At 37.2% G+C, this 14680-nt stretch overlaps 1 protein-coding gene across 1 annotated transcript in view; it reads right to left on the minus strand.

The window, feature by feature from the left end:
- Window positions 1-14680, minus strand: part of rngtt (RNA guanylyltransferase and 5'-phosphatase) — a 96805-nt gene that overhangs the window by 14106 nt on the left and 68019 nt on the right. Inside the window, exon 12 of the mRNA XM_042095023.1 lies at window positions 6016-6084. Within this exon, the coding sequence (XP_041950957.1) occupies window positions 6016-6084 (69 nt within the window). The remainder of the gene's footprint in view (window positions 1-6015; window positions 6085-14680) is intronic.

The raw sequence follows: 14680 nt of genomic DNA on the forward strand, positions 1-14680 counted from the left end.
TGAATATCATAGCTGCAGTTACATTTTGTGAGCTATACTAAAAACAACGTTGAGTATTTTAGTAAGAAAATTGGGTGAGTGAAGTTCTTCAAATAATACACAAAGATCACCATCTGGACACATTGCTCATTCGTCATCCAACCATCTGTACTGTTGACATTCATTAGTTATCTGACTATCTGACCAATGCTGAAATTTCCATTATCTGCCTCCACGTGACAAAATATCCAACACATCTACAACAACAAATTCAAAAAAGACGTCTCTAGCCAGGGTCATGGAGTGCTTTGCAGGGATCATGCAGGAGCCTAAGTTGAAAGGAACTGGTGTAAACACGCATGTCTCGATGTTTATGAGTCAAGACTAAGAAACAGCAATGGTTGCCATCAGATCGATCTATTGATGAATGGATTGTTACACTGCTATTCCATTGCACACAATAATATTAACATCAATAGTGATACAAAATAGATAATCTACACAATATATAAAACAAACATAAGACAACAAAATATATAAACAAAAAAACATTTTTTTATGAATACAGCAAAAAGTTAATTTAGGCCTGGATACTGGAAACTCATAGAACATTGTAGAATGAACTAACCTGGATGACTGATGTAAGACATTTTCCTTGCAATGTTACTTGGTTTTGATGTGGGCAATTGGGTAAACAAAGGACAGTCCCTGATCCCTGCTACCATTCACAATCACTATATGAACCGATGAAGGAAATGTTCTTGACTATTAAGGGACAGATGGTATGTGTGAGGAGCGCTCTAGCTAACAGCACATACATGTTGTCTTCTATGGACATTAACTATATCTTCAAAGAAAGAAAGAGAGAAAGAAACACTCCACAAGCCAATTTCTCTTCATTGTAACAAGGCATAGGACTCTACACAGGGGAACACCAGCTGGCTCTGGGCTTTCAGTCTTTGCTGCTGGATGTGTGCAATTCTTCTGACAGGCTAAGGGGAGCCTGACAGTGATATTTATTTGTAGGTGATATCTGACAGGATCTAGACAGGTATATTATTATGGCCCAGAGGGACGAGTGTGCTCCTAATTGTCCAACATATGTCAGCAGTTCTGTCTAACACTGCCAGGTAATGATGTATGGATTGTGCAACACTCCCATTTACCAACAAAATCTACCGTGCTCAGCATACCCTGGCATAATTCGCTTTCAGAGATGGCATAAGTACACACTATCCATAATCAAGTAGAAGTACAGATACTTGTGTAAAAAAGTACTGATTCAAGTTCTTCATTCAATTAAAAAGAGCAGATTATATGTACTATGGTTATATTAAAGTAAAAAGTATCCTAGCCTTTTTGAGGGATTGTTTTACCATCTGTTTCTGTAAAAAAAAAGACTGTAGCCTAAACAGATAAGTTTATTCAATTTTAAACAACCGTAATCCCTTAACACCTTTTCACTGTTCCTAAAAATACCAAATGAGCTTCTTGCCTTGTACCAAGCCAAGGATAAAGTTGCTGAGAAACAAACATTTTGTTTCAGGTAAGATTGCTGGCAGAATGAGACTAGTCAATGATAAACGACACAACATTTTGTAATCTGTAGGCCTACATGTCCGGATAAAGGACTAGATTTGAGAAAGAAGTTTTCTGTTATCATGTAACCATTGTTTTGGCACTCCACTTTCTTTGGTGCCCCAGAATATGTTGCAAAGGCTACCCCCTTTTTGTGCCACTATTATTGTCCCATCCATTTAGTTTAAAATTGATCCTGATGTTGGGAAGGCACGCAAAGACATGATATAAAAATAATTGATAACTCCCTTCAAATGCATTAACACAAAAGTAACAAGCCTTTTTTTTTGAAAATGTATGAAGTAAAAAGTACATAGGCAAACGTTTGCGCTTCGTTTCCATGGAAGTTTGCTAGCACTCACAAACAGTTTGAGGTAGTTCTCCATGAATAGGCTGGAAGTTGGATGGAGGGTTAATGTTGAGATAGAATGTTTACACAAAATTGTTCAATTTATCTTTTTAGATAATACATATTCGCTGCGAATGTTAAACTTGTTTAACATTAGTACTCAAGTACAATTACCTGAAAATGATACTTAAGTACAGGCTCTCAAAAAGCGATGTCAAAAAGTCCAATAAACCGAATCTGTCTGATTATTCAGATCATTATTCAGAACTGACAAGCAATGCCAGAGTATCAGACATTAAATGAAGCTCCCAATATGCGCTCTGTATTTAAAATACAGTAAATGATTGCATCACATCAAGACAAAAATGAGCTATTAGACAATAAGCAGAAATCAATGGGACTTGGAAACAGGCTAGAAAACAGCATCATTGCTGCTGCATCTGAAGATTAAAGCCACAGGAAATGAGTATGTGATATTAATAGCCTAAGTGACACATGAATTAGCACCCTGGAAAGGGACATTAATAGGTCTAATCTGTCAATGGAGTATGCCATCCTCTATCTGTATCTCTTTGTACCAACTGGTTTCACCATTCAGCCAACTACAATATAGTTGAAGAGCATAGCAGTAACTATATTGTGATTATTTGTAGTAAACAATTCTCAGTGCACATGACTGTATACTTTACTGTCCCTAAAACACAACACATAGTTAAGACAAACCATACTGTTCAGACCAAAGGTTTCACTACAGGCTTTTTGAAAACATCCAATAAAGATAATCTGTTATGGTCATAACCGATAATTTCTTGCGTCATAAATCAAACGCATCTGAGATAAAATTATTCATTAATTCTACATCACTATAATTGAACTCCACCTTCCTCCAGATATGATGGTGTAATATTAGGTAACACTTTAATTCATAATTTATGTATTACCTCATTCCTTAACCCATTCGCGCCGGATGCTGCACAACGCAACATTCTATCTCCCGCCGGTTGCTGCATAGCGCAACATTGAATCTCCCGCTGGTTGCTGCGTAGCGCAGCATGCTTTTTATTATATGTTTCTAGGTGCTACAGAGGCTTAGATAATAAGGTTTTGGTAGACGTTGACAATTCTTAGTATTTTTTTCAGAAAACCCTCAGGAAATAAGGTTATTTAGTTTAGAATGCCATAGGATTCTATAGGCGTTTTTATCAGGCATTTTAGGATTAAATGGGTTAATATCTCATGAATCATCAGGAATTGACATGAGTTCATAGTCTGTCATTCGTGACCTCGTTGATGAACAACACATAATTTAAAACATTCGGTACAGTGGGCACATCATTATGAATTATGATTTATTAAGCATGATCATGATTATTTCTTTTTCTGCCAAAAATGTGGTCATCACTGCTCAAATTCTGATTCGAACACAACTTGTGCAGTTATCTATACAAATGTCATTATTCACAACGTTAGTTGAGGGGCCACAGACATGATGAACTCATGAGCAATTAATCTTAAATTCGTGTAATCATGATGATCATGCTTAAGAAATCATAAATCATAATGATGTTCCCACTGTACCTAATGCTTTGGTTGATGTGTTGTTCATGCATGAGGTCATGAATGAGAGACTATGAACTCATCTCAATTCCTGATGATTCATAAGATATAAGGGAATGAGGTAATGCGTAAATTGTGAATCAATTAATGCATAAATTCATGATAATTCATGCACCCTAACCGTAAAGTGTTACCCAATATTATGATGACCACAAACCGAAGCCAACCGGAATTGGCCGATTTTCACATGATCGGTCATGACCGGCGATCGGCTGGTTAGTCTGAGACATGCCGATTTTATGCCAGTCAAAGCACTCGCACGCCGCACTTGAAACAACATCACCCAGCTGAGTTTGCAAAGTTTGAAGTAGCTAGCCAAGGCCAGCACTCAGGGTTGGATGTAAATAGAAAGCACTACCGAGTTTTTCTATGCGTAGAAAGCGAACTAACATGTCACTTACACACAACGCTCATCAACACCCGTCCCTGCCCCCTTTACAACACAAATTGCGTGCCCACAGCGCAGTTGAAAGGAGTTAACCCATTGCGACATTAAAAAGAATCAAAGTTTAGTGATGCACGTAGACTAGGGCTATGACTTAACACCCTAGTCTAGCAGATTGAGAAGTGGATGTCGTGAAAGTAAGCACATGTTATTAGAAAGGCAAACAAAGGTTAAAGTTGCTTTTGACATTGTAGCCTACAATGAAGAAAACTTACGCTCTGAATACTGAATCAGCTGTCTCTGAAAGTTTCTATAATTGACGCATTTAACCGGAATTTGGATTACACCTGCTTTTAACAGGCAGAAGTTTTTCACCGCAAAACAGCCAGGCGCTGTTTTCATACATATAAGGAGTACCTAATCAATCACTATTAGCACTTCTCTTCCCCTGTGCGTAATACTCCCACTTGTCCCTCACCCTCCCATAAATGCTTATGCATCAATGCATATGAACATATGTTCCATGGCAGCATGTTCAAATGCATCATGAAAATTGTTTTTGTATTTTTAGTTGGATGTGAGAAGAAAAAAATGTTTGTTCCATAACACAGGGTATTTAGTAGTGTGTGAATGTCCCTGGGAAGCATTATAGTTTGATACCTACTGCAGTTGAAGTTAGAATGGAAGAAGAATCTGTCTGTTACATTTTTTTAACAGCCATTCCATTATTGAAAATTTGATTACATTTCTATATTAAATGTTCTATTAAAGATAGAAAATAAATCTTTGTATGTGCTGTAAAGTGGTTAGAAGAAATGAAATCGGAATCGGCTAAAATCGGTATTGGCAGGGTTCCAGGGCAGGTCTATCATAACTGGAAAAATGAACCTTGATGGTGGACCTAACTATGCCATTTGTTTGGCTTCATTTTCCATATATATCTTTTTAAAGTTATTCAGAAATAGACCCTGTATGATCTAAAAATCCTGTAATTGTAACCAAAAAGCATGTCTGGGGTGATTTACGAGATGTCCGTCTGGTGTACTTCTGGTTCTGGTTACAGGCACTAGACTTGTTTTAGCTGTGTTATAATGAACAATCTCATGGGTGGGGGCATGTGATCCAGCTGGTAATTACCTGTAAAATATGACATTCAGCACCCATAGGAAAGGAGTTGAATAGGGGTATAAATAGTTCCAAATGGAGCTTTTCAAAATACATCCCTAACGTCAAAAATATGTAACATATTTGCAAAAACAGAAAAATGAGTATAGCTTTGAAGGTAAGCAATGTAAAATGCTTTTAATATTGATATTAATATGCAAGAGACAAAGTTAATTATGTCTCCTTTTTCTTCTATACTTAAGCTTTAAGGCTTCTGTTACACACACACACACACACACACACCAGTGAGTTAGGTTACGGTCACTGCAACAGCTACGTACACACATGCTTAAGTGCATGCATATCCAGACCTGGGGTTGGTGGGTTTTGATAAGATTTTATCGATGAGGAATCCTTAATGAATCCTCCTTATCAGTTTGAATTCTTGACCAATCTTTTATTGGTTCCTTTATTAAACCAACACCCTTAGAGATACACTGGCCTGTAAAGCAGTGAATCTGCAATTATAAATCCATTTTCCTTTAATGTGCTGGACATTTTTCAAGGACGGTTCCGTCTCACACTCTCCACAAAAGACCGTAATAACAGCATTTCATGAGATGGGAGCAATAAAGAATAACAGGAAAATAAATATTTAAATGAATACAAGAATCAACTGTGGGAACCCATCAGACAACATTTCTCAGATGGAAAAAAAAAAATACATTTTCAAACTCTGCACAAAGCCATCAAGTCCCAGTCAGAGGGGTCACGATCAAGACAAGATTGTCCAATCAGTGGGCATGGTGGAGCAGCAATAACTTCACCAACTCACAATTGGTTGACCAGAGTTTGATTTCCGCCACTGCGAGTCCATTTTGCTTCAGATAAAGTTGTGTACTGAATATCAGTCAACTTCTACGTTAGTTATGGAGAATGGACAAAAGAAAGCAATGTACTTGAGCAATAGTAACTATGACATGACGCAGCAGCTCAGACTCACCCCCATAGGCTGGAAGATAAGACCATCCGTTTCATGGCTAACCTGGGCAGTGAAGCTCCCCTCCAGAAGCTGAAAGAGAATGAGAACATACATATGACAAAATACACATGTAACTTGAAGAGGAATACCATAGTTTTGATGCTCTCCATTTATGTGCATTGCTTATGAAGGTGAGGTCATTGAAGCTGACCAATAACTGGGCTACTCGTACAATACCAGGAAAGAGACCTCCGTTGAACATTCTGCTATTACTAACTAAACTTTATGTCCGTAGCCAATGAACAAAAAAGACTGATGACTGTCCATTTCTATATAACAATCCTTTTGTTTTCCACAAGAAGAATTTTAAAAGGGAGTACTTTAGGAAGCGGTAAGTATCTTACAGAGCCTCACTCTTAAGAGGTATGAGGACATAAGCAATATTGAGCTGGAACCAGGGTTCGAATTGGATTGTAATCAGTTATCATTTTGCCAACAGCCTGAAAATCCCCTTTTCAGAATAGAGCCCAAAGCTGGTGCATGTAAAAAAATGTAACTGGATGTACCTAATCCATTGTCAATACGGGTTTATACCATCAAGTAATTTCCTATATAATTTATTATTTAGATGGCTTCTTCTGCATAAAAAATGCATAATCAAAAACAGAATCATAATTGATGCTCTTGTTATTGGGCAATTCCATGGAAAAGGACATTTTTTGTAACATCCATAACACCAATAAAATGTGATGGTATGGTATGATGTGAATGATTACATGAAATTTGAGCATTTGCTATTTTTGGCTGAAGAATGTACATGAGAAAAAATGCACAAAAAATGAATCATACAAATGCCAAGGCATTTCACTGGCGTTATGGATGTGACAAAAAGTCAATTTTCCATGGAATTGCCCTATTGTTCAGGGTAACATGGTTACATTTAAACTAAGAAATAGTCGTGAACTATTTTTCAAACAGCTTTTCCTAGGGTATGTCTAAACTTTTGGAGGAAGAAACTTGTTGCTAAGGAAATTTTCTTTGGACAACATTCAAGACAAGATTATAAAATGGTGAATACATCATAAACACCAAACGAGGTAGACTACTATATAACACACTTCAGTTAACAAGGGCAAGGTTAAGATGTTACATTTAGGGATATTTTGGTCACTATAACCGTGAGGTTAAATTGTCACAGTTTTCGGTATTATCGCGGTATTTTTAAAAGTGTGTTCAATATGTTCAGAAAGCACTGATAGGCCCACACAAGCTGAAATAGTTTCAAAAAGTGTCCCGTTCACTTTTTCCTTGGTCATGTTTAATTGGCTATGTGCTTATAGCTTAACTTAACCTACCATGACTTGGAGTTTGCTATTTCTGTTATTTGGATCCAATGAGTGAGACCAAAATAAGTGTTTGAAATAAAACTGTAGGCTACTGTATTCTCCTGACAACGTGAGTGGAATGGATTTAATGTGGACGCAAATATAAAAAGACGCAGAGTGGCTACATGATACAGTGCACATTTTGTGGTGAAAATGTTCCGCCTTTTAAAATGAGGTGTAGCCTAATCCCAATTACAGTTAAATCCATCAATTAGACAACAGAATCAGTAGGGTACCAGTTTTGTTTCATTGTACCAGGCCTACTGTATGTCAAAAGCAGGCTCGGGTGAAGCTGGGAAGGATTAAACACACGGTTTCCACACTGTGTTAATCAACCGTGATAATTATGACATTTGAAATGTAAACGGTAATTGTTATCGTCAACATTTTTATCGCGGTTTGCCATTATACCGGTAATCGTTACATCCCTAGTTACATTAATGTTAGTGTTTGTGACAGTAGGCCTGACTTATCTATCAAATAAGATAACAATAATAATAATAATAATAATAATAATAATAATAATAATAATAATAATAATAATAACAATAAATAATAATAATAATAATAATAATAATAATAATAATAATAATAACAATAAATAATAATAATAATAAGCTTTATTTGCATAGCACCTTTCATACACAGAATCCAGCCAACAACAGCAAGCATTCACAATAAATTCACTCAAATGCAACTCCCATCAGGAGATTCTGAGGTGGAGTGCATAAATACTCAATCAATATGTTGATTTTGAAAATGAAGGCTTTATGCAAAATCACACATAATCTAAGCTGATTAGAATACAAGGATACAAGGATACAAGGATACAAGGAAGTTTATTGTCACATGCATATAGTTACTGGAAGTAAGAAATGCAGTGAAATTATGTCTGGTGTCAGCCTATTTGTGCATTAATGGGGGGGGGGGGGGGGGGGGGGGGGGGGGTAAAAAGTGGGGGGGTAAAAAGTGCAGTAGAAGAGGGGTTTAGTAGATTAAGTGGCAAGGGCTGCATAAAAAAGGTGGGGGAGGATTGGGATTGGGTGGGGGGCACCAACAAGGAGCACCCAAGAGCAAGCATGTTGCTTGGTAATTGCTTTCAAATAGAGGCACATACATGTGTGGACATACAATGTACAGATGCACACAAACGAGGATGAGAAATATGCCACATAGTCATAATTCACACAACTACTAAAGGTTGTTTGTGTGGTAAAACTAATCTCTAGTAGACAGGTACAGTTATAATTATGGTAACTTTCAGTAGGAATGAGTTGAGACTGATCTGAAATTTGACACAATAATTCTGGTTTCAGCATGTGGTCTGACAAAGCACTTATCTTTCACAAAATAATAAAATAATAAAACCAGTGATCAGAGGACTGCAGGCACCATTTAAGTCTACCCTCTACCTATTCCTGTCCAAAATTGCACACACGGGGAATAGCAAATTACACTGTACGAAGTACAAGCTAAGTCAGGAATATCAATCAATAAATTCAGGCTGATTATTAAGGCAGGTGTGTGTGCTATGGCTGTGAAGGAGAGAGGAACATCCGAGTCTGTTACTCAGTTGCAGCTGCAGCCTGGGCAGATATTATCAAGTTGTCAACTGCGATCAGCATCCAGATGAATGGTGATGCATTCAAGATGGTGAGGACACAAGCACTTATCAGTATTGTCAGCTGGTGTGATATGTCAAAGGAACTGCCACACACATCTACACAAGATCATTTGACTGGCTACAGCTCTATGATCTGCGGATATTAAAGACTAAGTTCTTCATTGCCCAATGGTGCATATTTTTTGACCTGTTGCCAGCATTTCATTAACTGTACATTTTCACTTGCTTCAGTACAGTTTGAATTGCTCAAAAAGACCTAATATATTTAGGAAATTTTGGAGGAAAATAATTCACTCTTTTTGATTATTTTCTTTTATCAGGAAGAAACAGCATACTTCTCCTTTGGGGCTTTCACCATTCTGTAAGAAATATCCAAAACAATTGACCTCAGTTCAATATGGTTGACAGTGGAATGTGACTGACACAAATAGACCCTTTCTTATAGTAGAAAATCCTCATCATAGCCCCAGGATGAATAACCCATAGGGTTCTAGGGGAGAATGAGTGACTAACAGAGAAGTGACTGTCAACATTACAAAAACTCTATTTTCGCTGCAGCATAGATGATGTTTGAATATTATGACAGAAAAATGTATTGGACAGCATGAGTGAGCACTCGCCCTCTCTCTCCTGGAATCATAAAGATCTCCCTGAATCTCAGTTTACATGAAAAGAGGGTTTATGTTCTGATTCTAATAATATTTCTGGACACTGCAGTGGCTACAATTTGCGCAACGCAAAAAAAAAAAAATACTCTGTCTGAGTTTACGAACAGCATGCAAATTAATATTGCATTACGAAGGAGCACAAACAAATTCGGTCTCCTCAGACTTTTTTGCAAATACAGATTTTACACAATTCTACAGCCATTTTTTAATTTTTATTATTAAACTCTTCTATTTCACCGCCTCACTAATATGGCTTCTCTTTTTTCTGAGGGGCATGACATTTTTTGCAATGTTTTGCAATGACTCATTCATATGATGGTGGTGCAAGATGGATAAACAACTCTTCTGAATTGTTATGGCATTACATATGACTGCAGGCATCAACAAATAAGGCCTTGTCTATATGTGGTGGTAATGTTCTGGTATCACTTTCAAGTCCCTTTCAAAAGGCAGCACCATTGGCTGAGACCTCAGAAGCCCATTATGACAATGTCCATAAAAATACTTCTGCCTAATGTAACAGTGTCTGAGAAATGTGCCCTCAAGAACACCACTCAGTCATTGGCAGCTGATTCTCTTGAGTCGTCTGCTGTGGCTGCAGAGATAACATGGCCTATGTGATTCATGACAAACAGGCTGAGGTGGGTGGTGTGATGCCTCTGACACATCTATCCCTGGCTCAAACACAATCTCCTCCTAACAGAAGGGAGTTAGCTAGGGCTCAAACCTAACACATTCACACATCTCCCTGAATCCATCTTCTGTTCACTCCATGTATTCATGAATACCTCAGAAACAAAATAAACCATGTACTTTTGTGTTGGGAAAAATCTCACCCAAGGGTTTTCTTCTTCAGTCTTCTCAGCATTTCCTTCTACAGTGTACATGTTTAGTAAAGATCTGTTGGTTTGGGTTTTATAGTCGTACTAATGAATGTTTTGTCTGCACCCAGTAACAGAAAATGACCTGTGGAATACCTGAATGAATACGATTTTAATGAATGCCTTTGTTCCATCTAAGTCTCTGAGCATATGTGTTGATTCCTACAAGAGTCCACTGAATAATACACCTTTCCAAAAATCCATCTCAGATTTTTTTTAACCTTCTCCACAGAAGCTCTTCAGATGATAATCAATAGGATTTTAGTTACTTGTCCTAAGAGAACTGTGCTAACACTGTCTAGTAACCACTGCAGCTAAGAAGCTCTTTACATTTCAGGGTTCATTGTCAACTCTGTTATCATTAATCTATGCAGAATTACCACAGAATTAACAGAGTTGACTTTTCCCATCATGTTGTGGCTTAGCTCGACATCCTAACCTCAAACTAGTTACTGCATGATATGTATAAAACCAGAATTTAATGGCTTTTAATCATATTATTGTTTTTTAAAAATTGAGTGAGAGTTTCACTCCAATAACGCAATAATAGAGTTGACGGATAATTAATCTACTGTTAGTGTACATTTTTGTTCAAATTAAAGGGACACCAGACAACATTTTCGTGTTAATTAAATCATCTTCATAAGTCGGTATATGGTTAAATGACTCATTACAGGGAGAATGAAGACTCTCTCGCCCGCCCCTACTGCCTGTAGGAAGAATATCCCGCTTGCAAGTTCAGTGTATCGTACCCGCCGACCTTCAGTCTTAGAAATTCTCAGACATCGCGAGAAGCAGGATCAGTTTACATCCTGCATCCACAGCACAGAGGCAGGCTAACGAAACGCTAGCGATTGTTGCACACGTGTGTATAATGGCAGAGCCGGTGAAGCAGCAGCGAAAAACCCTTGACGGAAGATGCAAAGAAAAGGAAAAGAGCTTCAGACCGAGCAAGGGCTCGCACACGTACAGATGCTAGGAGGAGTTTCATAGAGAAAAAGCATCAGGCTTGCCTGGTGTTCCTTTAATGAGAGAAGAAGCTTAACATATCTCACTGCCTTTCCAAAATGTCCTGTTAGAGGAATTGACATCTCTCTGTGTAGGCATCATGCTTCATATTCAAAGTCTGTGTAGATTTTAAGCAGTTTTATAACAGAGTTAACAGAGACGACAAGAACTTTGAGACGGACCAAAATTATGTTGTTGTTTTTTTACTTAAATCTTGCATAATACAGAAAATAGACATTGTATATAACGGATATTATAACAGTAAGTTAATCTCCAAAAAAATAGATTGTTAGACTTGATAATATCATGTTTAGTCGAGTTGAATGCATGACTCTGTAGTCTGAGACAGTCAATAATATAGAAGTAATTTAGTTAATATTTTGTGGATATATTGGGTCTAAAATAAATATAAAGCATTGTTATTGGTGAAAGGGTGTTTTATTAGCATAATTGATCAAAATTGAATCCATAAAGATTTATTTTTTTGATAATAACTAAATCTTTTATCATGGAGATGGTAAATGTACTCTGAATTATAGAATGACCCATATATATATATATATATATATATATATATATATATATTATAATATATTTTCTGATCTGAAGTTATTGCAAAGATCCACTCGAAATGTCTGTCAACACGCCAGGCAATCACACTTTCTAATTTAGTTTGCTGATTTCTACATTGTTAATTACCAATAGCTAAAATTAAAAGATATTCAGCCTAACGTTAGAGCACACTTGTCTGGCTGTAGCCAAATTACAAATGTCTGTAGCCCAATCATGAGCCTAATGATAATAGCTTTTTTTTTTTTTTTTTTTACAACAAACATGCCTTCTCTTTTGGCAATGGCAAGTCAAATAGGACAAAATAGGCTAGCCTACAATGCAAAATGTAAAAGAGAACCCAGGGCAATTTGTGTTCACAATGCACAGATAATGCGAATCGTGCCACAGACATCAAAGCTAACCGTGCCGAGACTACCTTCTGAGGTGTTCTCAGTTCGGTTCGCGTTAGAGGGGTCTGTGTTCGGTTGGTGTGTTCACATATGGACAACAAATGCCGAGTCATCTATTTGAGTTCGTTTAGAAGGCTAAAAGGGACCAAGTCTAAAAACACTATCATTGACGTTTTGAAACACTGTTAAAACACTTCAGATTCTTCCATCAAAGAGTTCACTCAGGACAACATAATGGCCATGGTTGACCTGGTCTGAATTTTTGTAGGACTGGTGATGTAGAACTTTTGAACTCATAAAATTGCAATTATGATGCCTATACAGTATAGGGTCTGTTCTATACAGTTGTGGTCATAAGTTACCCATGCTAAGGTTGACTAAAAACAGGAATAAAAAATAATCTTTTGGAAATTGATCTTAATGCCTTAATGAAAAAAAATGAGGAATAATCTAACCTTTAAGGACTTTGTGAATGAATAATGTATCGTAAATAAATAAATAAATGAATGTTCTTTTACAGGGGGCATAAGTATACACACCCCTATGTTAAATTCCCATAGAGGCAGGCAGATTTTTTATTTTTAAAGGCCAGTTATTTCATGGATCCAGAATACTATGCATTCCTGATAAAGTTCCCTTGGCTTTTGGAATTAAAATAGCCCCACATCATCACATACCCTTCACCATACCTAGAGACTGGCATGGTTTTATTTCAGTTAGCCTAATAGCTGGTTTGATTTGCATTGAGAGATGATCTTATGGAAAGTCTCATTTTTGTTTTTAATTAAGGCATTAAGAAAAATTTCCAAATTATGTTTTTTATTCCTCTTTTTAGTCAACTTTAGCATGGGTATGTAAATGAATAAAGCACAACTGTACATCATCAGCAGCATGGGCTTCCCCTAAGGTTTGCTTTTATACAGCCTCTCCTTCGTCATCAAGTAGAGAAACACAACCAGGACCTTCTGCTGTTGCTGGGCCATTTCACGTCAGCATTTGTCTCATGAGGCTTTGACCATGCAGCGTCCCAGCAAGGGTGGAGTCTTCATTACCTTATTACAACCAGCTAAATGGATGAGTTGCTCTGGGAGTTCAGAGAGCTCCGTGCTGAGTCTGACCGAGGCAGATATGGATTGATGATGGTGAGAGCCGACCTATTGGGAAGTTTTGCCGCCAACACATTACATTACTATTACTAGGTCTCATTTGTGAAGCTGACGTATGAGGAGGCAAATACAGAGTAGGGAGAGAGTCCCTGTAAGCCGTTGACCGTTTCCTTTGAGTATTTGTGTGTGTACTATAATGCAAGTTCATCATATTTTTAACAATTATTAATAATACATTTGAATAATTAACAACATAAACTTAATTCCAATAATAATAGTTAGTAATAATCTTAGGATTGTATTGTAACTGTGCTGTAACTTCTACAAATGCACTGAATCCTGTATTAAAGCTTAATGACGTATGTACCTCAACAGCCAGTGACAGTGGGATAGCTAGCACAATGCCTACTTTGTAGGACATGTAGGACAGATTGCAAGCGCAAGTGCTAGTGGTTTTAGAATTTTGCGGCCACTTCCAAAACAGAGACAAGGATGGCAAATCATCAAGAGACCTTGAGAGCCATTGTGAGGTGAAAGTCAAGTTACAGGTAGTGACATCACCTGCTATACCAACTACCTCTTTTGCCCCCACTGTAGAGGACTAATTTGCAATAAATAATGAATATTACTTTTAGAAAAGGTTCTGCATAGATGGACTTGGAATGACCTGACATGGTAGTAGGTATATCTATTGTACATTGATTTGGTAAGGCATGGGCTATTTTAATCACTTTCTACACAGTGATTACACAGTGATTAACACAGTTCTTTTCATCGCAAAGCTATTAAACCACTACTTCACACAGACAGATCACTTGTCACAAGCAGCCCAATGTTACTAATCTGATTAATTAACTGATGGCTAATTCTTTTTTAAAAAAAATTGAACTCTTTTCAACTTCTGAAAGTATTTTGCTCTAGGTAAAGTATTTTAAATGCCATCATGTAAGAAAGGCCTTTGGCTATTGAAAGGAAATGCTATGTGTTCACACCTGATGTGTATGCTTATGGCTCTCCACCTGTATTTAATTAGGTCAACAGCTACATCTCAC

This window comes from Alosa sapidissima, chromosome 6 (assembly GCF_018492685.1).
Source record: "Alosa sapidissima isolate fAloSap1 chromosome 6, fAloSap1.pri, whole genome shotgun sequence".
Classification (NCBI taxonomy): Eukaryota; Metazoa; Chordata; class Actinopteri; order Clupeiformes; family Clupeidae; genus Alosa; species Alosa sapidissima.